This window comes from Poecilia reticulata, chromosome 8 (assembly GCF_904066995.2).
Source record: "Poecilia reticulata chromosome 8, P_reticulata-male-v2, whole genome shotgun sequence".
In the NCBI taxonomy this organism is placed as follows: Eukaryota; Metazoa; Chordata; class Actinopteri; order Cyprinodontiformes; family Poeciliidae; genus Poecilia; species Poecilia reticulata.
This window is the reverse complement of record NC_088837.1, coordinates 7,973,289-7,998,993: the sequence shown is the minus strand read 5'-3', so window position 1 is coordinate 7,998,993 and position 25,705 is coordinate 7,973,289. Positions and strand designations below refer to the sequence as shown.

Here is a 25,705-nt window from a genome sequence, read left to right as displayed (position 1 = left end):
CTTGCTAAGGAAATGACTCTGCCTGATTAAAGATGAAGGAGATGGAATACAAGATTTTATGAAGGTGAGAAAATTATCTGAAATTGTGAGAAGACTAGAAGCACAAGGATAGAGGATGTCAACGAGGCGCCAAGAAGAAGTAAAGACAAAACTTCGGAGAAGTCGGAAGAGAAGAAATTATGAGAGCCTGTCAAGATATCAGAGAAACTGAGAATGATAATTATGATTAAATTGGGTTGCCATCATGTCAGATGCCTGTGCAAGCATAGGAAGAAGATGGAGAGGCGATAAAGGGCCTGAATAGTAAGATTATGACCGAAGAAGAGAAATGGGTTGCGAGAGTCTGAAGCGGAAACGAAGAATGAAGAGGTTAAGAAACGGGAGAAAGATCTGATATTTTAGAGGAAGCTGAGGAGAAGCAGAAAGGTAGGAAGGAGAGTAATTTCTGAAAATAAACAAGAGTTAAAAAAGCCAGTCGGGCATTGGCAAGGTTGAACATGGTTGTCATGATGATGATTGTAATGATGATGATGATGCATAAAAACAGTCGGTTGCCTGTTAGGGCGTCAATAGAGAGAGACGGGAAGAGATGCCTGCTCGGGCAGTGAGTTGCCTGCATGGGGCGTCGGTTGCCAGCAAGGGCGTCGATAGAGAGACAGGGAGAAATGCCTGCATGTTCATGAAAACGCCCGCATGGGCGATTGACAGAGAGAGACGAGAATGCCTGCCAAGGCGTTGAGAGCTGCCTGAAATGGCGTCTGGGGCCTGTAAAGGCGTCGATAGGAGAGACGAGAATGCCTGCCGAGGCGTCGAGAGCTGCCTGAAATTATGTCTGGTGCCAGCATGGCGTCAATAGGAAAAAACAGGGTCAGAACCATACACAGAGGAATGTTCTCCACCACTAGCAGTGGCGCAACTACACATTATTCAGGTGGATGCAAAAACATAGATCGGCGCCCCCCGACCGAGGGACGGAACGTCAGGGTGAAGGAGCGACGCTCACTCAGCACCCCCCCGAGGCGACGATACGTGAAGGGTAAAACTCGCTACATTTACCTCGTTATGTGCGCGAGGTGAAGGAGCGTAAGGCGCGCATTAGTGTACGGGAAAACATCATCGGCGCGCCGCCCCCTCCAGACAGGGTTTTGGCGCCCCCTCTGGTGCTGCGCCCCTATGCGTTGCATACCCTGCATACCCACTTTTTGCGCCACTGACCACTAGGTATTTGAAGAGTGAGCTATACAAGGTGAATACAGAACAATGAGAGCCAGATTTAGAGGAGAGGTTAGGATGGATATAGAATGCATATGCTAAGGACGAACAATAGCCAAGAAGCTGAAGAAAGTAGTAGGAATCCGAATTGATAAGTGTGACGAGAAAAGGCAAAGTAGGAAACGAACGATGGCTAAAGCTGATGAGGGAAGAGTTGGAAGCATTTAGCATGATGAGCTACTATGATAAATACTGCAGAGGATTCCAAAGGAGGAGACCAAAGGCCTCAATAGGCCAATACTGGAGAGCTTGCTGCCCCGGAACCCCCCAAAACCTAAGCATGGGTGGTTACTGGGTAAAATCACAATGAAACAGAAGGGAACACAACATTGCAGAGAAGCTACTTCAACTACAGAGACTGTGTAGATGACGCCAGGACTGAGGATGACTCATCAGACTGGGGAACGCCGGAGCTATGGGACATGATATGACCAGAGAAACGAGACGACGGGTGCTCAGGAACAAGACTTGACCAGCCAGCCTGCTAAATGTACTGCAGAGTGGAATGCCCCTTACCAGATGGGGAACTAGATGGCCACAAGGCGTATAGAATATTAGTGAAAAGAAAAATAGATTTAAAAGTGAGGCGAGGAAGTCTGTGGAGAAGTGTCAAAGTTAGGAGAGAATTATTGTTCATTTTATAAATTAAAACACAAGACTAGATAAATGACATGGCACGTCTTAATGGGATCGGGCACTTGAACTAGCGAAAGAATAAATGCCATTATGATACCGTTTACACAGGAATTGGGTGAGAATAATTAGAATTCCTACGATGAAGCCTGATCGAGATCCAGGCCACTTCCATGAGCAGAGATATTAACTCAGAAAAGGATGAGGTTCTCGGCTGATGAAATGATTGCTGCTGTAGGTGCAGCTTCTGATGAAGCATAACTACATGCTCTTAACACTTGCCCACGACTTGAAAATGGCTGAGACGATGACGTTGGACTAATTGAAAATAGGCACTGATGAACAAAATTACTGAGGTTAAGAGATGTGTGGCGCCAACTGAGGTGGCTGATGCAGATTGAATATAGGAGAGCAAGGTCAATGAGGATTGGATGGCTCTGAAACTTTGCTGTTGCCAAAGCTAAACCGCGGGCAAATCACGACTGCAAAATGCTCAAAGAATCGTAAAATTGTTTACGGCTTTTTGGAGCCAAATGCCCTGATGAAATCCTAATTGAGAAACTGTAAGAGAGCAGTACTGTTGTTGTCCTCCGTCCCTGCGCCACCGCCAGCTACCACCAGAGGGGGTTTCCCGAGCTCCCTTCTGACGCCCCACCCCGCGGGTGTGTCACCACGCACCTCCAGGTCATCCGATCATCACCAGGAGCTTAAGAGGAGCCGCCTGACAACACTTCCTCGCCAGAGTGTTGACCTTCGCGGTAACAGAGATCAGTAAGAAAGCTTTGAATTGTTAATCCTGCGTGTTCTAACGCCTCCATCTCCTCACCCCAGGTTTGATCAAGTCTGAGAGCCGTATCGAGTCTGGGACCAACCAAGCCCGTCAGCTGGATCCGGATTTCCCCGACAAGCACCATCGAGTCGGTCTCTCTCTCCCTCAGCTCCCCGAACTGACATTATTCTGGCTCCTGCCCCCCAGCCCGGACGTTTCTGCCCAGCCTCCAGTTCATAGTTTTCCCTCGCTCGAGTTCCCCTGGATTTGTTTGTAAATAAACCCTTGATCTTCAGTTTTCTCTTGAGTGTTTTGCTGCATGTGGGTTCGGAGTATTTCTAAAACCATGACAAGTACTACTACAAAATAATTATGATGTGACGAAGATCATCACGATCATTGTTGAACTTCAACATGCCAGAGTCAGTAGTTGCCACCTTGTATTTAATTAATTTATATTAAAGCTAAAGTCCATTTATTCTGTCCCCTGATAAGAGTTAATGGCCCCGGGAGAGTTGCTCTGGCATCAAGCTGCAATGCTTGTGTCTGGCTTCCACGAGAAACGGCAATATGATTAATGAAAATAATACGCGAATAAAGCAAAGAGAAAGTTAGAAAACAGATCAGGCTTTGAAACAGGTAAATTGGTTTTTAGGGAATCTGGTTTTACCAATGCTTTGCCCCAGATTCATAAGGACTGGAGGCGGCATTACGCACAATACCGAGATGGAGGAGAAATGGTACCAGGTCTAAAGATGCTGTTATGGTGCTGTTTGCACGTGAGGATTCGGGATGAAAAGAGATAATTGAATCCCAGAGTGCACACCGATTAGATGCCTAGGTGACCCCGACCGAGGCAACAATGAAGCCAGGTGATTGTTTGGTTCTTTGATCAGCAGGTTAGAACGACTTCACGGGCTGGTTCAGGTGGACTGAAGTACGTACAAGTGTGCGTGTGTGGTTCTACAAAGAAAATGAATGAATAAAAATTACAATCCATCATGAACGCAGATACTCATTTATGAACATATTACAAAGCATGTTGTTTGTTTCATTACTATCAAAGCTTAAATGAAATAAAAAAGCAGTTTAACATGATATGGTTTGCCATTTTAGCATAGAAATTAGCTTAGCCTAGCCTTCCCTTATTCTAAAACCTAACCAAAAATGTTCGAAGTAGTAAAATACACGTGAAGTGCCGCTCAAACATAAATGGACTACGATCTACCACTCGTATGGACAGACGCTCGAACGAAATCACAGAACATTCTGCAAGCACCATGTCTGCTGACGTGCATGGCTTCACTAACGATGGTTGGTATGTGAACAGAAAACGAGCCACAAAACGGCCGGGCCACCTGGTGGCGAAGCTGGGAACTGCGGCACAGCCTTCAGAACACATGCAATTTCACCAGTTGGCTAATTACCTAATGACAATGGGGAAGACGCAAGGAGTAGGAGTTTTAAATTAGAGGTTCAAAGCCAGAATGTCTAAAACAAATGAAGGGGGGAAAGAGAATGGATACGGGACTTCAGATAGTGATAAAGAAGGAACGTGATAAACTAAAAGGATTTTAATCCAACGCGGCCCCTTTAACATAGCCTGTCTAGCATAGAGTGAGCAACGGGGAAGCAGCAAGAAAGACGAGGAATAAACACTGTTTGAGTGGCCAGAACTACATATCCCACCGGAGAGGGTGGAGCAGGGACATGTACTGAGACATCTTAGTGGAGCTTTGAAACTTTTTTATTTTTTATTTGGTTAACTACTGAGCGAAGCCGATGGCCATTGTGCAAATGATTAGTATGATTAAACAACGAAATGAAGTGCATGATATGCAAACATGTATACTTCGAAGCATGAAGAGAACTGGGTGAATACGTCTTACCTAGGGACATCCCGTAACGGGTGCTGGCGAGGGAGGCGGTCATGGGAGGGGCTGCAATACGAGCTGAGGCCTGAGTCACGAAGCGAAGAGATGAGGGGTAGATGTGAGACGCTGGTGGCGACGCCTTCTGGAGGAACTGAGGAGTGTCCTATGAACGTCCTGTGGCGGGGGTAGGCAAGGAGAAGGTGATGGGAGGTGCTGAGAGGTGAGCTGAGGCCTCAAACACGAAGGAGTAAACGAGGTAGGATGGTGGCGACATCTTCTGGAGGAGCCGAGAAATGATCTGGAGCAGTTGAGGAATATCCTGAAGCGATGGCGCACAACTAAAGAGATGAGTGAAAACAGACGAGCCGAACGTCAGCGATGAGAAGGATAATGCTGGAGACGGCTGAAGGGGATCCGTGCTACGAAGGTGCAGCCAGAGCAATTAAGGCTGATTGATCTTAATAGATTATCCCGGATCCGAGTAAGATTGGCCCGGTAAGAGCAGAAGTCTGAATCAACTATGCAACGGGAGCTTTCCAAGCCTGGATAAAGGAGAAAGAGTCTGGTATTTCCATGAAAAGCGAGGACACGCATGAAACCATGATGAGGTTGAGCAGCAGCTTGCTTGAAGCTCAGCCAACGAGCGGACGCTGGTGAAAAGCTGGACCTTATCAAGGGAGTGACGCTTGATGATTGGAGGAGACCATCGCCGATTGGTTGGAATCGAGGTGCAGAACGACATCTTGGTTGGGCAGGTGGGATGAACATAATGGTCTTCCAGGCTGAATTTTTGCCAAGGCTTCATTTACACTCAAACATGATTTTTTTTCAGCTGATCAAAAGTTTAAGATCATAGTTCAAAACCCCCCGAAAACTCCCCAAAACAGAAATCAAAGTGTCAAAAAAAGGACTCAGTAATGAGTAGCTCCACCATTCTTGTTCATCCCAAACAATCGTTTAGGCTTGATGCCAGTGTTTCCAGGAGGCTAGTGGGAACGTTGCTCCAAGTGTTGAAGATGGCTTCACGAAAGACATCCACTGTCTGGAAGTGATGTCCATTTTTGTAAACTTCCCTTGCCATCCATCCCCAAATGTTCTCAATTGGGTTTAGATCCGGGGAACATGCAGGATGGTCCAAAAGAGTGTTATTCTCTTGGAAGAACTGAACTGCAGCATTGTCCTGTTGAAAAACCCAATCATTACCACACAGATGAGGGCCCTCAGTCATGAGGGATGCCCGCTGCAACATCTCCACATAGCCAGCTGCTGTTTGACGCCCCTGCACAACCTGAAGCTCCATTGTTCCATTGAAGGAAAACGCACCCCAAATCATGATGGCGCCCCCACCACTGTGCCGTGTAGAAAACATCTTAGGTGGGATCTCCTTGTCATGCCAGTAACGTTGGAAGCCATCAGGACCATCAAGGTAAAAAAAAATTATCATCAGAGAAGACTTCCATCTTTCAATGTCCCATGTTTGGTGCACCCTTGCAAAGTCCAAACGGGCTTTGTTGCGTTGAAGAAGACGTGGCCTTTGAAGATGTTTTTTTGTTTCTGAAGCCCTTCTCTCACAGATGCCGTCTGATGGTTATTGGGCTGCAGTCATCACCAGTAATGGCCTTAATTTGGGTAGAGGATCGTCCCGTGTCTTGACGGACAGCCAATCGGATCCTGCTTCTCAGACCTGGTGAAATTTTTGGGGGTCTACCACTTGACCTTTTTGTTCCATAACCCTCAGGGTCATTTAAAAAATGCAACATGACTGTCTTACTGCATCCAACCTCAGCAGCTATGGCATGTTGTGAGAGGCCTTGCTTATACAGCTCAACAATCCTACCACGTTCAAAGTCAGTAAGCTTTTTTGCTTTTGCCATCAGGAGGTCTTGACAGTGTAAAGACTTGACAGAAAATGACATGGAATCCAGATTTTTGCACAGCTTTTGGCTTTTAAAGACTATAGTCTTAAACTTTTGATCAGCTGAAAAAAATCATGTTTGAGTGTAAATGCAGTTTTCAGAAAATTCCCTGCTCAAAAGTTCTTGTCTCTTGCACTGATTTTTTTCCTTAACATTGTGAAGCTCTACTTAGAACCTTTTTAAGATCCAATAGTGCAAAATGCAAATTCTTGCAATTTTTTTGACTGGTCTTAAGATTTTGATCAGGAGTGTATTTCTGTGGCGAAACCAAGTCGTTTTTGCTTTGTTTTTGTGTGAGAGAGGGAATGTGCTTGCTGTTTTGCTGACTTTAGCGCGTGCTACTTAAGATAAGAATAAATGGGAGCGTGTGTGTTATTTATACATTTAATGAGAAGTTAGAAATGGAAAAAATATTTATCGAGTAATTTCCCTTTTTGAAGGGGATATATTTGACATATTCCTGCTATTTTAAAGATATTATAAAGTTATATTGTTTAGGGAAAAAGTAACACCAATTTACGCTCTAATTTGTAGAGCATAAATTTGAAATCCTGTCGTTAGTACCAGAGACCAAATAAAATAGTGATGAACCGTGGGAATTGAAGTCTTTCTTTTTTAAATTTAAACGTACAAACAGCAGCAGTTTGATAATGTTGGAGCCGAAACACTATTTAAGGAGTTGTTTTTGCAAAAGGATCTTGGTGCCTATTTTGGTCAAACTGACCCAACTCCTTTCCTTCCATGTGCGTGCAAAGCGCTAATGGAACCAAAACATGACTTGGAAAGAATGCTGTTTAAATAACATAAAATCAACAGTTTGAGATAAATTGGTCTATTTGGCAGTTTTGAGGAGTAGATGTTGAGGTCTTGAAGTCTCAAGTATTTCAAAGGTCGTTCAATACACACTCAGTATAAAGCGTGCCAGAATCTTTCTGCAAAACAACAGTAGCAAGCCATTGGTTGAAACTTTCCAACACACACCAATGAAGTTAAGAGGGTATAAAAAAGGTTGATAAGACTTCGGGGAGATTCTTTGTGTTGAGACTTTGGAAGATTTTTGAGTATTGAAATGATGAAACTGTAATGAGGAATCAGTTTAGTGTAATAAGTCTCCGGCTCGTCTATGGCCTAGCAGCAAGAACTATGTCTCTGTGTGTTATTCCTATTAAATATATATTAAAGAGTAAAGCCACCTTTCAATTCTTCAATAAAAAATGGTGACCACGGACGTTTGATCAAACAAATTGAACAACCAGAAGAAGGGTGACTCGCTTCAGCCCGACTGCGGACGGGAGGCCATCTGGGCCCACTTACAGAAAATTAGGTAAAATTTTATCTCTTTTATTTGTTAAAAAACAGAACAGTTTCCTGTCTCCTGGCGGTCTGAAGTGCTAAAAAGTGTGATTAAGTTCTTTCTGGTTACCACAGGTAAGTTTTTTTTTTCTTTGCGCAAAGAACGATCTGCCAAAAATCTGCGATTCTGCATAGGTACCTCATACGTTCTGGAAACAAGCAGTTCGGACAAAAAACAATTTCAGTCTGGTCTCACCCATTTTAGTGACGGTAACAAGGAATTTTTCATTCATAAGTTACCATATATCAGCCAGTCTGGTGTAGTTCTCCTGAACAGGCACTTTCGTTGAGCTGACTAATAAATAATATATCACGGTTTGTTAAATTTGGCAGGAGGCCAAGAACCTTAGCATAACAAGGCTGGACCACGAAGAAAGATTGGGATCTCTGTGAAAACCGCTAAAGAATAACAATAAAAGAGGCCAGGAGAGGACAGTTCTCCTATGTGAGACCACCGAGACAGTGAGTTTTTCTTAGCGGAGGAACGTGCCTTTCTCGTTGGAGCGACCGAGGCATTTTTTTCCCATTCATGATTGAGCAAAAAGCCGTCTGGTGAAAGAGAAAACCAAAGTCCTCCATAAAAGTAAATGTGGCCTGGAATAAAGTTGAAAAATGAGTTAAAAGTGAATAAATTCAAGTGAAGAAAATAGTTTTTTTTACAGATTACTTTGTGAGTTAAACTGCAGAAATTGTTCTTTAATTTCTTTGAGATTTTTGGAGAGGAGGTTAAAGTGATTTTGTCAGCCTTGGCTAAAATAACTGATATTCTAATAATTAATTGTGTGCACACATTAAAATTGGACAGTGGCTAATTAAATCAATAGCCAACTAAATTTATAGATATAAATTTAGTTGGCTAAATTTATATCTAATTTATTTTTATTATAAAGATTTATAATAAAAATATTAGTCCATATAGTTACTAAATCCCCGGGGAAGAGGAGGAAGAAAAGTAATGGAGTAGAAATGCAAATGGAATGAATGTTGCTGAGATGAATGCTGAATAATTGGGAATGTATGTTGTCTGTTGTGCAAGTATTTGATTGGCATGCCTGTATATACTGTAAAATTCTGAAATGTGCATGTTTTTGGCTTATTAAGTAACCGACTGCTTTCAAAGTAACGTTGAGCATTAGAGTTAAAATTTGGTCTTCATTTTGACTGCAATTGTTTTTACGCTGTTTGTAATTTGTAATTTTAAGCTGTGCAATATAGATAGGAAAATATACATACCTCATTACTATATTTCAGAAAAGTACAGCAGTACTTTTCTTTTCTTTCTCCCTCTCTGGGAGAAAGAAAAGTTTCTTGGCTGAATTCCCAGAAACACACATACACGAACTTTCTCTCCCACCCTTTCTATCCCCCACACACTCTCTCCTTCTCTCTTGCCCAGCCCTTCCCTCCCCCGTCTCTCTCCCTCTCTCTTGTTCTGTCCCTCTCTTCTTTCCCTCTCTCTCTCGCCCTGCCCCTCTCGTCCCTCTCTCTCTCCATCTCTCTTGCCCTGCCCCTCCCTCTCTATCTCTTTCTTGCCCTTTCTCTCTCTTCCTCTCTCCACATTTGGTCCCGGATCCTTTGAGATTTGAGGCCATTCCTTGTTAACACCCATTTGTAGTCCATAACACCCATTTGTAGTCCATAATCTTTCAGACAGCCCACTTCCTATCTCGCATAGTTGGCCCCCACCTTTGCTCATTCGGACTGAAGCAGACTGAAGTTTTCCTTTTTTTTCTCTTCTGTGCTCATAACTGAAGAAGTTTTAAGCCTAAGGCCTTGAATTAACTTAATACAGACTTTTATCCAAATAATCATTGTTTCTGTGATACTAAACTATGTTAAACATTTTACAAATGTATATTTTACTGTAAATAGAGCTGAATAACTGTAAAAAATCTTGATAAACTGTTCTATTTATTGAAGAACATTTAATATACTTAATATTTAGCAACTATAAGCAATAACACTACAAGGAACAAATATAACAAGTACAATTAACTAAAACAATCAACTTATTTTTTAAAATAATTTTGGTGAAAACATTTTTAAAAGTTGACGGAAACAAAACTGCAGAAGACAGTAAAACTTAAACAGAATTCTAATAGTGAGACAACTGCTAAAGAAACAAGATGAGCAACATACCTATTGTCATTATTGGTTAAAAAAACCCAGAATATGCTTCTCAAATTCCAAAAATTTCTAAGAAATAGCAAAAAAGAACGCAAGGACTTCCATTGCCATGGCCAGAAAACGGGAGCTTTGACTTATCCCTTTGTGAACAAATGGAAACTCGGATTGCAGACTACAAAGCAAAAAACGAAGGAAAGAAAAGACAAACCAAAAGAGAACTAGAATTAAACATTTTACAGCTATTCAAGGAAGAGGTGAAAAATACAGGAAAAACTTAAAACAGCAGCTTGTTGAGCTAAAAAACATTTACGAAAAACCCAAAGATGATCAAATTAACCCTGCTGGGTTGTATCCAGCCCTGACAGGAGTTCTGAATATTACAGGTGATTTTGGATACAGGAATGATCAATTTATGGACTTTAGACAAGGTAAAAACAATGAGCCAGAAGCTAAATCAGATAGTGGTGTGTGCCCTGTAGAGGATCTATCAACAGTAGTTCAAACACCAGCTCCACCCAGAGGTGCACCACAGACAAGCGCAAGTGCTACAGACAGTAGCACGAATAATAAGCACTCAAAAAGCATGGAACCAATGACGTGATATACAAATGTGGATGGCTATAAGCCAGCTGGCAGACATGACACATCATTACCACCAATCCAAACCATAAGTCAAACCTCTAGTGCCGGATGCTCCACAACACGGACAGTTGGAAACATTAAAATTCTTGACTGCTACGCGGGTCTTCTGAAAAGATGCAGAGATGAAGCGGAGACGCTTATTGGTTAACGTTAGGCCGAAAAGTCCTTGATATAGAATGTAAAGCAAACCAAACACAGATACAGGAAATGGAAGAAGAAATTGATGAAGGCCTTATACGATTAGCTGAAAAGGAGCCAAGATGTGACAATGATGAAGACGGAGCAATGGCTGGTCCATGTACAATAATAGTACATGTTGTTAAAAAACAACAAAAAGCCCAAAACCAAAAAGAATACGATTTGAGATCCAGACCTGACATATGCAAACCTGATCATTATGACCCCTCATAACAATGACCAATTATATTAAAAGAGATGTTGCTCAATATTTGCCATTAGCCTCGATGGATCTGGTCGGGTTAGTCTCACAGCTGCCAGACATTCATAATGGTGCAGGAAGATGAATAAGAGCACTTGAAGAAGAGACAGTTGGCAAAATCTTGGGACTTGAAGACATCAAAGCCATTCTTGCAAAAGTTCTTGGAATTGCCACCATGCTGAACGTTTTGAAGGATCATCCCTGGATGAGCAGATGGGATTGAACTAAATGCATGCCGACCAATGATCTGGGCAGCCTTGAGGGCAGAATTTCCAAACAAAGTGGACCCTAAGAACTTGAAAGGGGAACCAATTGGTGACTGAGAATTCAGCATCCTATGTCGCCAGGCAGTTGAGAAGGTGGAATGAGGAAATAGAGTTTGATGTTGACAAATAGCCAATGATTGCAGGTGTGTTTCGGAAGTCAAAACATGACTAATAAATTATAGGATGTTAAAATCAGCTCTAAAAATTCCAACTTATCATGTTTATTAATAAAAAATTTGAAACTTTTAAAAAGCATTTACCCTTTTGCATAGCTTTGAGGTGTTTCTGGTCCTTCGTTGGGAGAGACTCACAGGAAGATTCAGTCTCTCTGCTTTGTCCACATACAATTATAAACACTGCATCTGTTTTCTAGCATAATTCTGGCTGAATTTATGACCATTCCTCTCATCAGAAATTGTGGCACTTTGCCTCAATCGGTTGCCGTCTGCTCGAAAACAACTTCAAGCCTTTATTGACATTCACAGCGGCCTACCAATGGTTTTGTGGTAAGAGAAAACAAAGTTTGCGCTATTCAGTCTTGTGGATGGAAAAGATTGTTTGGCGTAGTCAAGGTGATGCCTTCGAACCAAAGAAAACTACACCGACTGTCAAGCAGCGTCATGTCAAGTCGCTGTTGTGCAACAGGTGTTCTGACCATCTGTCATACCCATAAATCCAGCATACCTTATGGTAATGCGCATGATAGTCAGAACACCGGCAGGTTTTGGAGAATCGTGCAAAGGTAAAAGAAAACCTGGAGTGGGAGGGCTTCAGGGCCGGCCCAAGTCTCCATGGGGCCCTAAGCGAAATGTGGTTTTGGGGCCCTCTAGTTCTGCTAACAATGTGGACTGGCTGCTATCAGCAGTCCAATCATTAGATCATTCACACACCTGCTTTAAACTTATTGCATCTCTGGCAGCGTTGTTTACATTATACACATATTTAATAAAGGAAACATTTTTTGGCCTACTAATTTATTAACCAGTTGATTTCTGGGACTGAATTCCATAATTTTGGGGGATTGTGATTGGCCGATGCTTACACCTGAAGCCTGCCCCCTCAAGGGTGGCTTCAAGACGCCCTAAAACAGAAAAATTACAGAGACAAAAAACAAGCCAACCAGGGTTGGCGGAGGGGTGCGGAGAACCCACTTACAGGGTCGGGCCACGCCACCAGCCGTGCCGCCTGGGACACCATGACCATGGGGACAGAGGAGACAGCAGCGGCTGAAGGCGAGCTCACAGTGAGAGGTGAAACGCAGAATGGCTGCAGCAGCGGCGAGAGGCGAAGATTTTGCAGCAAGTATCACTTTGTCTCAAACGGAAAAGGGCAGCCGCATTGTCAGTGTGGCCCGCTTTTTTTTTTGTATCCATTTTTCCATCAAGCTGTGTTTGCACGTTTCAATTGATTTACACTCAAGCTTCCCCCGTTAACTTGAGGAAGCTACTTTCTTTCGTTAAATGTGAAAAAAGATAAAAAATACCAACTATCTGCCTTTTACATAGCTACTTTCTTTCATTAAAGGTGAGAAAAGATTAATGCGTCCGGATGTAATTTCCTTGCTTTTAAAGAAGGATAAAGACCCTTTGAGCTGCAGTTCATGTCGCCCGATATCGCTTCTAAACACTGATGCAAAAATTCTTACAAAAATGTTGGCGAAACGAGTCGAACAGATTATCCCCAAACTGTCTCGCCTGACCAGATGGATTTTGTTAAAAATCGTCAATCCTTCTTTGATTGAAGGATTGACGATGTGTTGTATACTTCCACCCCAACCGGTCACAACTGTAATGAGATGCATGTTGGGTTAATGAGAAATTAGCACCACACACACAGAACAGAGAGGAGATAAAACAAGCTGCAGTGGTAAAACTAAGCGTATGAGCTTGTGTCCTAAGGTGTCTGGCGTCCATTGCAAGTCAGCAAAACACCTGAGCCCTTCTGCTTATAGCAGGACTTTCACATTACTTGACAAAGTCCAGCTGTCTGGCAGAATACTATAACCTGCCGCACACACACAAAAAACCCCTGCATCGAACAGATTCTGTTTACAAAATCTACTTTAATTAATGTCATTAAAACAAAGGGCATTACAGGGGGTTAATTGTGCTTTTCCCACAAATCAGCGCAAATGCAAATTCTGCGAGAGAGACTTCTGCTCTACAGTGAGGAGTGATGGAGTTTTAATTATTCAGGCACCCCGATGACAAGGTGGCTGTATTTGCTAAGGAGATGAAATGAGAGGAATGTTGTAAAAAAAAATAAATACATCAACGTGTGAAACCAGAAGGAAGAATAGGCCAAAAAAAGAAAAAGAGACAATACCTTAAATGGCGGATTGTAGTAAATAAAGGTCAACCAGAGGAAAGAACAATCTGACTTACTTAACCTTCTGACAGTTCTCAACTCAGTGACCCCTTTCTGACATCTCTCACTTTCAATCATGAACCCACGCAAACAGCTACTCCTCCATCATCCTCCGTTCAGTTCTGCTACCAGCACACAGTCTCAACCACGCTCCACAGGTCTGTGCAGTGGAGGGAACATCGGGAACCAGAGGGCAATTGGCAAAGTATCTATGACCTTTGTGCCGTACATATGTTTAATGTTTTTATTTTAGTAGAAACAGGAAAGATTTTCAGAGTTCATGGGAGGATGGATGATGGAGGTAAACCTTGGCTTCAATCCCTACAAATTACGTTGATGCATTTTAAGTAACTGGAAAATTAATCTGCAAATGCACTATTTTTAATATTTCTTAAAAGTCAAAATTTGAAAAGGGTGCTATCCTTTACTTTTCACCCCCCCATGTCAATACATTGTAGGTTCGCTTTTTGGGGTACGTCTGTAGCAGCTTTACAGATGAGCAGGCTGACGATTCAGTCGGGTATTCTTGGAAAGATATCTCAAGCTCTGTCAGCTTTTCATTGAGTCTGACCAACTTCACTGACCAAAAGCGTCCCCACGGCATGATACTTCCATCACCATGTATCATGTTAAAGTTGGACCGTATTTTCTGGACTATAAGTCGCACTTTTATTGACTTATAATGTTAATTGATTGCTTAGATGTTAATTGATACTGACGGACGTGAGCCAAGGATTAAACATTAACTCTGCAGCTGAGAAGAAAACTCATTTCAGGACGAAATGTGTAATGAAATTTTAGCTGCAGCTTTATGTCAATTCATAATTATGTCATCGTGTCAGCCTTGTGTAAAATGACCTTCTACATCTTAACAACCACATTGTGAAAGCATTTTCTTCAAGACATTTCCACTTTGCTGTCACTCATAATGTCAAACCGGTAGAAAAATACCAGCAACATAAAAATGTGATGTTTCTGTATCGATATCATATTGTGATGGTCGGAGGTGAGATGGTCCTTCAGAGTTCATTTTTGAAGCCTGCATAGACACAGTCTCTTTTTAAAGATCTCTTCTTACATTTATCCTATAAAAAGAGCATTTAAGCTGCACTAACAACAAACACTTTCATTTTTTACAGAAAGCTGTCTATTGATCAGAGTTCAACAGTTCGAGGCATTTAGTGTAAAGTAAATCCAGGTCTTACTGTCCTCACATTGTCTAAAAATTCTCAGGTGGAAAATCTTCACATACATCAGTCCACACACTTTCACTTTGACCTTTCAGTAGCTCCCATTAGCACAGCTCACACTTGGCACTGGCAGAAGTTTAATGTGATCGTTTTACAAGTAAGGCAGCTCTTTGGATGCGATTATGAGACAATAACACATTTTACCCCTTTACGACCAAGACTTGTCCTTTCCTAGTTTAAAAGCCATTTCCTGTCTTAAAACCTCTTTCAAGGCCAATGCCTCAATGTCTCCCTGATTCATGAGGGAACAAATAAATGCTGAGGTTAAACCCAGACAGGTAATCAGAGATGCTCTAGAAGTGATTCAATCTCTGAATTTGTCCTTTGCATGATGCATGGACTTGAAACCAGAGTTAAAGTTGGTTAAGACATCTGGAGATCTGCTTGGATTTCTGTGCCATATGACACTAAATAATGTCCAAGAAGCACCTTTGTGCATATTTGGCATATTATCACAACATTAGGTCTACAGCTATGCCACCACAACATCAAGTCGCCTTCAATGCTTCCACACAATAAGCGATTGCTGCAGAATTGCATATCCGCGCTACATTGCATACCCGTAATCTAAATACACAACACACATAAGAGACATCAAATGTCAGTATGATGATGTGAATTTTTTAAGTCGGTGTTAAATCACTTGGTTCAGTGTGAAAATGAATTAAAACTAAGAGCTTGCTGTGACGACTTTAGGAGCAACAACGGGCTTCAAGTATTTGTCATAACCGACCATCAGTTTTTTACATCACTATGAAGGGATTGTCCCTCTTTTCTTGTCACAGTTAGTTAATTCAGGCACATTGTGTCATGAGTGAACAGCTTGTTTGGTGACATACCATGCCATTTCCAGTCCAAACTTTGACTAGACCATGCAAATATCCTAAATTTGGTTTTAAGAAAACACCCTATCCAGCTCAGATCTGGCGGAGTTATCACTCTGAACAGCCAAGTAACCGAATCACAAATCACTTCAATCGGTGTGAAGCTGGAGACAGAATTTTAACACAAGTAGGGGTCCATTATAAACTTCAACGCTGCTGCTGACACTCTGCACATTGATGCTTAGAGATTTATGAAGGCTTGAAGGAGTCCCAAAGAGAGACCAATTCATAAATGCATTTTAAAACAGACTTAGCATGAAGTTGTCACATCCACCAGACTAGCATTTGCCTTTGCAACTGATGAAAGTTTATCACAATAATTTGGACTTTTAAATCACTTTTCTCAGCCATTTAAACACAACTGATCACTATGGAGGATCATCAACCACCAACTTGTCTTTCATCTGTACCATAAACCCCACAAGTAAGGTACATTTCAGTCTCTAATCAAAGTTAATGCAAACGTCACTCCTTGCACATATTGCTTAAAATCACTACGGTGAGAGAGTGTTGGTGTGTGTTAATCCATTAGTAGGGCAAGGGACTCAAAATAGTGGACTCTTTGCACCTCAGCTTCCAATACAAATATAATTTTACACTAGGTGCTTGCAGGGCTTGGTTAAGGTTTTTACATCCATACGAATGTACGCCTTGTTATACATTCACTGACACGAAGGTGAGTTTTACTTAAACATTGTGGCTAACATTAACTTTAGCTTATGGTAGTAGGCAATATTCTCGGACATTGTTCTTGTAAAAATGTGCTATTTAAATATCTAAACATTCTAACAGACAATGTTTTTATCTTATTTCCAAGTATATTGTCGTCAGTGTCAGAGACTAACGGGGGAGATTACGGTTCGGGCTTTTAGCTTCCGAAGCCTGACGGAGCACAACAAGCCTCATAGCTTAACCGTAGCGCAGCTCTGGTGTCATAGATCTGGTTCAACTGACCGTTCAGGTTCAAAGTTGCTGCTTTTAGAAAAATATGACCGTGTCCCTGAATGTCTCCGTGTTATTTTATTACCTTTGCATGTTTCTTGTGAATGTAACGTGGAACCACCAGGGGTCGCTCCCCCACATAGTGAGCTCCCATAAAAGGGAAGCTGTCAGGCTGGTGGCCAATTGTCAATCTCCTCTGTGCTCGTCCAGGTGTGTTGGCCCACGCGTTTGTGATCAGGTTTGTGTTTGTTGTAAAGACAAAACTCTTTTAATTTGATTGTACTAAGTCAGTGTTTGTGGTGTTTTTATATAGGGCCACATAGGGGTGTAGCAATACAATAATTTCACGATACAATACGATATACGATGTTCTGGTCATGATACAATATGTATCACGATATTTGTGGAGCAATACAATTCGATACGATTCAGTGCAGTTTTACGATTTTCTGAAAGATTTTAGAAGGACAGAGTGATTTTAGTGACATTTTGTGTTCCATAGACTTGAGGTCCTTGGGTCCTTAGCCCTGACCTGACATACCTTCCTTTGGGGGGTCGATTTATGTTTTCGCATTCACCTGAATAATGTGTAGTTCCGCCACTGGCTCAAGTAGTGGCTCCGCCTCACCCCGTAGTGATCGACTCCCTGCAGCTAAGCAGCGCCACTATTCCCCTGCTTGGATCTCTGAGTAGCTGCCTCCCAGACTGCCAGGATCTCATAGTACTCGCAGTCTCTGATACTCTTTGTCTATTGCTAATAATCGATCAGCCATTGTTATCATGAAAATCCTCACTGCGCGGCGGATTCCGGCTGGGGTTTTTCCTCTTCGTCTTCCTGCTCAAAAAACACAGCACCGCTGCGCGCCCGCTGCGGATGTTATCAACCCATGTTCATTCTTCAGGTAATCCTTTATATACAGAACAGAAACCACAAAGCTAAAAACTAATTACGAAGTGAATGCTACCAGTCAAAATTTGCATTAATTTCATGATCTCACTGCTTTTGCAGCTGCTCCGTTCGCGCCGCTACTCCGTTCCGCTTCTCTTTCACGGTTACTTCCGCAACTTTCCTTCGTTTCTCAGCAACAAAATACAGCCCATCTTTATTTATTGAAGATTTTACATTTCCAAAAACACAGGAATCTAATGTTTCGTTTCGTTTTGTACGTTTGGAAGCTCATTCCCTCTCACATAATCGGAAAAGCCGGGGCATGGCGGCGCTTTTGACATTTCTCTGACATTCAGAAAAATATGTTTTACTAATTTTAGCATAACTCCGGTTATACTTGGCCTATTAACACAATTTAAAAACTGGTGTGCACTTTAAGCTCAAGTTGAAAGTGAGACTGAGGGAGGCGGAGCCTTGCTGCTACACCCTTAACAAACTAGACGTTAAAAAGTTGCTTTAACGGATCGATACTCGCGGATGAAAAATCGATACTTTCCGAGGGCGTAAAATATCAATATATATTGTCGAATCAATTTATTCATACAGCCCTAGGTCCACACTTCATGTTTTGATCTGATGATTGCTCTACCTGGGCGTGCGATTGATCGACGCTGCAGGTAGGCGTTGTATATTTTTTAACTTGATTGAATTGCATGGTTTTTATTTCAAAGATTTAATAGGCATTTGGTAATTTTTGTTTTTTTTGCAGTTGTCGCTGTACCCTGCTGTTCTTTTAGAGTTTGATTTTCTTTTTCCATTGTTTTTTCATTTACTTTTTTATTTATTGTTTTTGCAAATACACATCCTCTTATTTTGTAATAATAAATATCGTCCCTTTTATACTGGTTGTTTTTATTGTACTATAAGTGGCCGTAACATGAAGAGCTCAGATAGGACGGTGTTTACAGCAGTATGTACAGGCGGATCAGTTGCTCGGCTGTCTGGCTCTGGTCTGCTCTCTTGTTCCCATAAACTCGCTCTTTGAGGCTCAATACAGAAGTGATTCCATGGAAATAACTCAGGGAGTCTCCTTTATCCGTATCCCCGGTATTTTTAGGCTGATCCGGAGTGAAGTGAAGGCTGCAAACTTTGTGTTGTGCGGCGTTAGCTTTAACTGGTAGTGACAAATATTTACAAGCCACCATCTTCTTAATTCAGGATCGCTTGGAAATTAATGAAAACTTAAAAGCCCATTATATTAGTTATATTAGGAAGACAACAATGTTCATAGTATTGCTTTTTTTGCATCTGAAATACAACTTAGTCTTTTCTAGCAGTAATAGTAACTCGAAGCAGAAACAAGTGAGCCGCATTAGCTCCTGGAGATGTGACGTCAACGCCGTAGGTGCAAAGAGCCAGCTGCATGCAAGAACCCCCTCCCCACTGTCCACTTAGGAAGCAACACTGATTGACAACGGGGACCCTCGTCGGGTCAATCAGTGCTGCTTCCTAAGTGGACAATTTGATTTCACAGAAGTTTGATTTACTTGGAGTTATATTGTGTTGTTTAAGTGTTCCCTTTATTTTTTTGAGCAGTATATTTTATATTGCCTTTACTGATTTTAATTTAGTAATATGTAACCAAACATTTAACAGGGTAAATAAAGTGTTTTTATATCTACAAATATTCCAGGAAGAATATATATTTATTTTTTATTCATGTTTATCTTTAACATGATCTACTGTAACAAGCTGCCACTCCATGAAACTGCTAAAGCAAAGAGATGGACGGTGAGTTAAAGTCAGAACATTGACTCTGTGACCTTTTTCAGCATTTTATTTTCTATAAAAGTTACACACACATGCTAATAAGACAAACTAGCATTTTTACTGTGAATGCTGTCATAATCAAACAAAATGAAGTTGTTTCCGTGTCAGAAGTGAAACCATTTTGTTTCAGATTATTATCTCTGGAGGCCTCAAATTAAAGCTGTAGTTCTATAATTTTTTTGGAACTGGGATATGATCTACATTTAATACAAATTACGACAAGGGAAGTCTCTGATCACATTATGTAATGGTTGCTCCTTTCCTGTTACTAGCTTCACCATGTAATTGCGCAAAGGGAAAGTACAAAAATAAATTTGCCTAATGGAAACACTCCAATGTAAATTTTTTATTTTTTTGCTAGGATCAGGTATTTTTTGACTATCAGAATTTGTGTATTTCACAAAATTGCAAAGGAAACACTTTTTTCACATCATACGAGTCATATGATCAACACAAGGTTACTACAGGAGGAAATAATGAAGACAACAGGAAGAGTAAGGAGAACGATGGCATTGCATGTTTTTTAATGACATCATGTGAACAAACTAGTTAACCTTTGATTTTAATCATGTTTTCCATTTAATAAAAATACCGTAATTGTGAAATTGCATTGTTTTATTTTACATTAGTGGAACATCGATAAAGTTTTGTGCACACTTGTAATGGAAATTGGGAGACTTGGTGTTGTCCATGAAGTTCAACTAGAGGAAACTGTTGACTGAACTTATTTAAAGTGTACATTTATTTCATTTGCATTAACCTGCCCATCTGCCAGGTTCTGAATAATTTGGGGCCAAAGTGCAGTGGTGGGAAGTAACCACTGTACAGTAACCACTGTACTTAAGTACAATTTTTGTGTATCTGTACTTTACATAAGTAGATTTAATAATGGATACTTTCTACTTTTACTCCTCTACATTTTACAGTAAGTATCTGTACTTTCTACTTCACTACATTTTTACAAAACTGCCCCGTTACTCGTTACATCTTTGTCGCTTTGCTCTTTTTTCCGTTAAAATGTGAAGTTCAGGGACTTAAGGTGGCGCCGTAAAATCCAAGCAATAACGTAACTTAGTGTCTGTTGTCACCCATCGCCTTCCACTGTACTCGCACGCGGAGCTCCAAGACATGCGCAGTGGTTTCCTCTGAGCGGGAGAAGATGTCTGTCTAATCGTCAGTAATATAATAGCGCTGCATAAATCATAACATATGGCGACATGTAAAATAAGCAGCGCTTCGCTTTCACAGTTGGTAGGGACTTCGTCCAACTTTTAGCGTCACTTGGAAGGAAAGCTTAAAGAACGGTAAGTTCTGTGGACGTGATGCTAGCAAAGCTAGCTGTACAGAGACAAATGTTGCATCTGCGATGAAAAAAAAAGTCACTAATGTGACAACTTTTTGACAACTTATTGTGTGGAGGTGTTGACTGAGGTATCGCAAATATGGGACAACGCTGTGACCAAAGTGCAATATAGTAATATGACATTCAGTAACGATCCGATGGATGGATCTTTACTAAGGTTGATAGGACTGGAGCCTCAATGTGAGACGTTCTGTGTCCTTGTTAATGCTCTGCGTACAGTGCAATAGCTATTTTATTTAATAAAAAAAAAAAAAATATATATATATATATTTATATATATATATAATTGGCAAATAAATAAAACAAGAACGTAAGAACACAGAGCATGCTCATTTAGGGCTGTTGTAAACGATTATTTTAGTAATCGAGTAATCTATAGATTTTTCTTACGATTAATCGAGTAATCGGATAAAAACAATTATGAAATAAAATATTGGTAAATCTTCCATAACACCAGTTACTATCGGATATCAACATCAGTCTATTTTTTCCACATTTGAGCTTCCCTACCAGTTACTTTTTTGTAGACCGGGGGAGCAATACAGGATATTTACGGCTCCTCCGTTCAGAAACTCATCTACCAGCCATGTTCCGCCTCCCGTTTGTTCAGACCGGGATGATATAAGTTTATTGTGCGTTTCGTCCGTAAAGCTGCACTTACCCTGTAAGCATCAACCCTCAGCCGCCTGCCGTGTTCAGTCTCTCCGCTCACCTGTATAAATCCTCCTCAGCTTCTTCCCACCGTTCAACCAGCAGCTCCGGAGCAGAAAGGCTGCTGAACTCCCGGCATCGCGCCGGTCATTTTAAGGATGTTTATTGGTCCCACAAAAACGATGAAAACCCGGAATTATCACCAATCAGTAAAATCCCAGCGGGCCGAACTTGAAGATTGGACGTTATGCCGCTAACACGTAGCTTCCGTCAACAACTCAGAGGCAGAAGTCAGAGCTCTGCGCAACACAAATAATGTTCCGGCTGAAACACGGTGCGCAAAATGATAAAACATAAATTAACGAAGCTTCGAGGCAGGTAAATTTTCCTCGAGGAATTTTAATAATCGAGGTGCTCGAATCACTCGAGGAATCGTTTCAGCCCTATGCACCTCCTTCTGCTTGGTTACTTCTTGCGTGTTGCGCCTTGGACAGTGTTCATAGATGAGCATTGCTTACCATTAATTGCTATGTTTAATGGTGCAGACAGTTGTGGTTTCTGACATTGGTAATATGGGCAACCACCCAGGGTGCTATTTTTTTAGGGACGGCAGGAGACCTCTGCGGATTGTGGCACAAAGATGAAGGCAAAACAGAATGAAGAAGAGTTTGAATTGATACTGGTTAAATTTATTTCAGCTCTAAGTATTTAATATCTAGGTGTTTTTATGGAAAAGTAAATCTTTCAGATCAATTTGAGAAGCAATTTTGATAGGTGCACTTAATTTTATTGTCATGTAGCGGCGGGGTACTGGTTTTGATTTGGTCTTGGGTTCGGTGGTCCAGACTGGTCAGAAAAGGCTTCTGCATGTTGGTGTTCCCGCTAAAGCCTGAATGTCAAATTTTGTTGTCTTGGTCCTTTTATCGCAGCCTGTGGGGTTTTCCCTGACTGGGAACTAGAATAAAATCTGTTGAATGTGACAGGTAGCCAATCGGAAAGCGCGGTGACGTAAGAACAGAGGGGAATCCCAAACAGCTGACATATCGCGCACCTGAGAATCCGGTGGATATCGGAGATGATACATGGAAATCTTTATTATTATATGTAAAGGTCATTATTATATATTATTGTGTTTATTCAGTTAAAAATGTTAACTAAGAAAAAACATAGTCATAGAGGTTTGGAGAATCGGCCAACAATTCTTAAATCTTGCCGACTAAACCAGACTTAAGACTCACCAGCTCTACTCATCTCCTCTCGACCACTGCCCAAACGCTCTCTGACTCTGGTCGCTATGGTAAAGTTTACATATCCCTTCAAAATAAGATACAGATGCGCCACAAAAATGAACATTTTACTTTCGTGAAAATTTTAACTCACTATAATGACTAACGGGAGCCCTGAGCTTGTTTCTCTGCAACGAGACGGTCCCATCTGGGAGTGATGAGAGACAATAACACATGAAGTGTTGCTTATGCACAGGGTGCTTGGTCTCTATGTCGCGAAGCAGTTTGAAGTTTCATTGCCTCATTAGCGAGCCGGTCGTCCCTTGTGGGACTCACCTACCGGTCCGGGATAAATCCATTCTCCTGTTTCTGGACCTTTCCCCTTCGCAAAGAATCTTTCCAAAGACATCTGATCTTTTTCTTACTTTTTCTTACTCATTTTGCTTGTGGGCTCAATTTTGGCGCGCAAGTAACCGAGAGAATCTGGTTAAGGGATTTTCAAAATAAAAGATCCTTCAGACTCAAATAATACATAAAACGGAAATATTTAATTATTTCTTGTGCAGCCCGGCACTGGTCTATACTACAACTCTGCTACGTGGCTCCTTGGTTCCATGTCCTCCCCTGCCAGTTGGATTTCTTTCAAAAATAAAAGCCACTAGTGGCACAAAAAAAGTGAAGTTCATGCTATGTTAGGACAGGAGACAGGATGTTCCATCCCTGAAATTATGATGCATAGAATCACATATCTAAGTCTAAACTATGTTACAGAGTAAACACAATAAAAACATGCTTTATCTGTGGCATTGTTCATTAAAATGGCACATTACTGATGTATTAAAATTGAATAAGATCGGTTCACTTAATGATATTAGTGATTAGGTATTATTCAGCAAAAGCCAGGACTTTTTTACTTTTACTTAAGTAAAATGTTAATGTGGTAGTTTTACTTTTACTTGAGTACATTTTTGTCTGTGTATTTGTACTTTTACTTAAGTACATTTTTTGAGTACTTTCTCCACCGCTGCCAAAGTGTATGTAGCAACCTTTATCGGTATAAAATATTGGAAAAGTTATAAAGCTCCTGCTTACCCAAGGACATGCCTGCTGGATCCATTTTTAACAGCGTACTGTATATTTCACTTTATCCATGCCACACACATTTTCACTGTTTTCAAATTTATTGCTGTTTTTCTTTCCATCTGTTCGGCTTAATGGGGTTGCAGAAAGTTCAAGGGTTTGAAAGTTTCTCGAGGCAGGAGCAGGAGCGCGGTAAACAAGCGATGTGTGAGCGTGCAAGTGACTCGCAAAAATAATCCGACCTCTTGAACTTTTTCCACATTTTGTATCTTTCCAATGAAAAACTTCAGCGTTTTTTTATTAGGGTTTGATGTGACAGTTCGGAATCCGGTGTGAATTTAATTTTATATGCTATATGTATTTAAAAATTAAACCTACATCCACCACACATAGCAGACTTATTGTGAAACATGGCATCCCCTACAGTAAAACACGGCGGTGGAGGCATTTTTCTGCGGTAATTATTTTCTTCACTTGGATCAGAGTTGTTTGGAAAATCAGAATGGTTTCTATCAAACCCATTTACGTGTGTTTATTACAAAAATACATAAAACACCACTTAATATTTCCCTTCCACTTCAGAATTATGCACTTTCGGTGTGCAACTTAATTTTCCGATAAAATACATTGTATTTTGTAGTTAACGCAGGAAGGTATGTGGAAAAGGTCCCAAGGGAGTCGTTGCATGGGATTGCTACACGTCCATATCGTAATTCGTATCATGAAAAACATCCATATCGTAATTCGTATCATGAAAAACAAAATCCCTTTTCATAAAAACAGAAGGTTGGAATTCCAGGCATTCTGATATCAACTTCCTGTGTTTTGAGACCGTTCAACGGTACGACTTCCTGTCCGATGGGACTGACGGGCACTTTGACTCAAATTACCCTGAGTCATCACAGCCATAGACATAATAAAAGGATAGACGCCTCATGGACCGCTCTCGCCTATTGTCGCTGACGAGATTTAGGGCGGCCATCTTGGAGTGGTCCACCACTCCGCTTATGTGTTTAGCAGCACAATGACTTATCAGCGCATTTAATCGATCATAACACGCTTTTTTGTTACTGGAAACCATATTCAAACATCTATCAAAGCAATTGTATTATTTATCCATCCATCCATCCATCTTCTTGCACCCTCAGTGGGGTCGGGAGGGGTGCTGGTGCCCATCTCCAGCCAACGTTTCGGGCGAGAGGCGGGGTCCACCCTGGACAGGTCGCCAGTCTGTCGCAGGGCAACACAGAGACACACAGGACACACAACCATGCACACACACACACACCTAGGGGCAATTTGGAGAGGCCAATTAACCTGACAGTCATGTTTTTGGACTGTGGGAGGAAACCGGAGTACCCGGAGAAAACCCACGCACACACAGGGAGAACATGCAAACTCCATGCAGAAAGACCCCAGGCCGGGAATCGAACCCAGAACCTTCTTGCTGCAAGGCAACAGCTCTACCAACTGCGCCACTGTGCAGCCACACAGTGGCGCAGTTGGCAGTTGTATTATTTAAGTATGTTTTAATACATAGTTCAGCATATTTAAATATGCTTAGTGGCTATAACAATAGAATAAGATTGAAATATTCTGATATCGATGTATGAAGAGCATATTACAAAGCACACAGCCGTTAATTATTTAGTAATTAATATGATTAATAATGGCACAAATGATTAATACTGAATAATGTATATTGGATACATGTTTGTATGTATGTATGTAAATACATACATTCAGAGAGATTCAGCAGTTGAGATTGAGTCCAAAATCCGATGTTTTCCAGCTGCATCAAGGACCTACTGCCAGTCATCCAGATGTTGGTCAAGAAAGAAGCAGGTAAGATTTATTACTAATCTAGAGATGTCACAATTCCTTGAATGATTAAAGTACTGTGATTTAATAAAATCGATCAAAGAAAATTAT

At 41.2% G+C, this 25,705-nt stretch overlaps 1 protein-coding gene across 3 annotated transcripts in view; it reads left to right on the top strand.

Moving 5' to 3' along the window:
• The window catches only part of LOC145552483 (uncharacterized), a 90,399-nt gene that overhangs the window by 17,407 nt on the left and 47,287 nt on the right, over positions 1 to 25,705 (top strand). For all 3 annotated transcript variants that reach the window (XM_081609798.1, XM_081609797.1, XM_081609799.1), the window contains exon 4: positions 25,566 to 25,618. In XM_081609798.1, the coding sequence (XP_081465924.1) occupies positions 25,566 to 25,618 (53 nt within the window). The remainder of the gene's footprint in view (positions 1 to 25,565; positions 25,619 to 25,705) is intronic.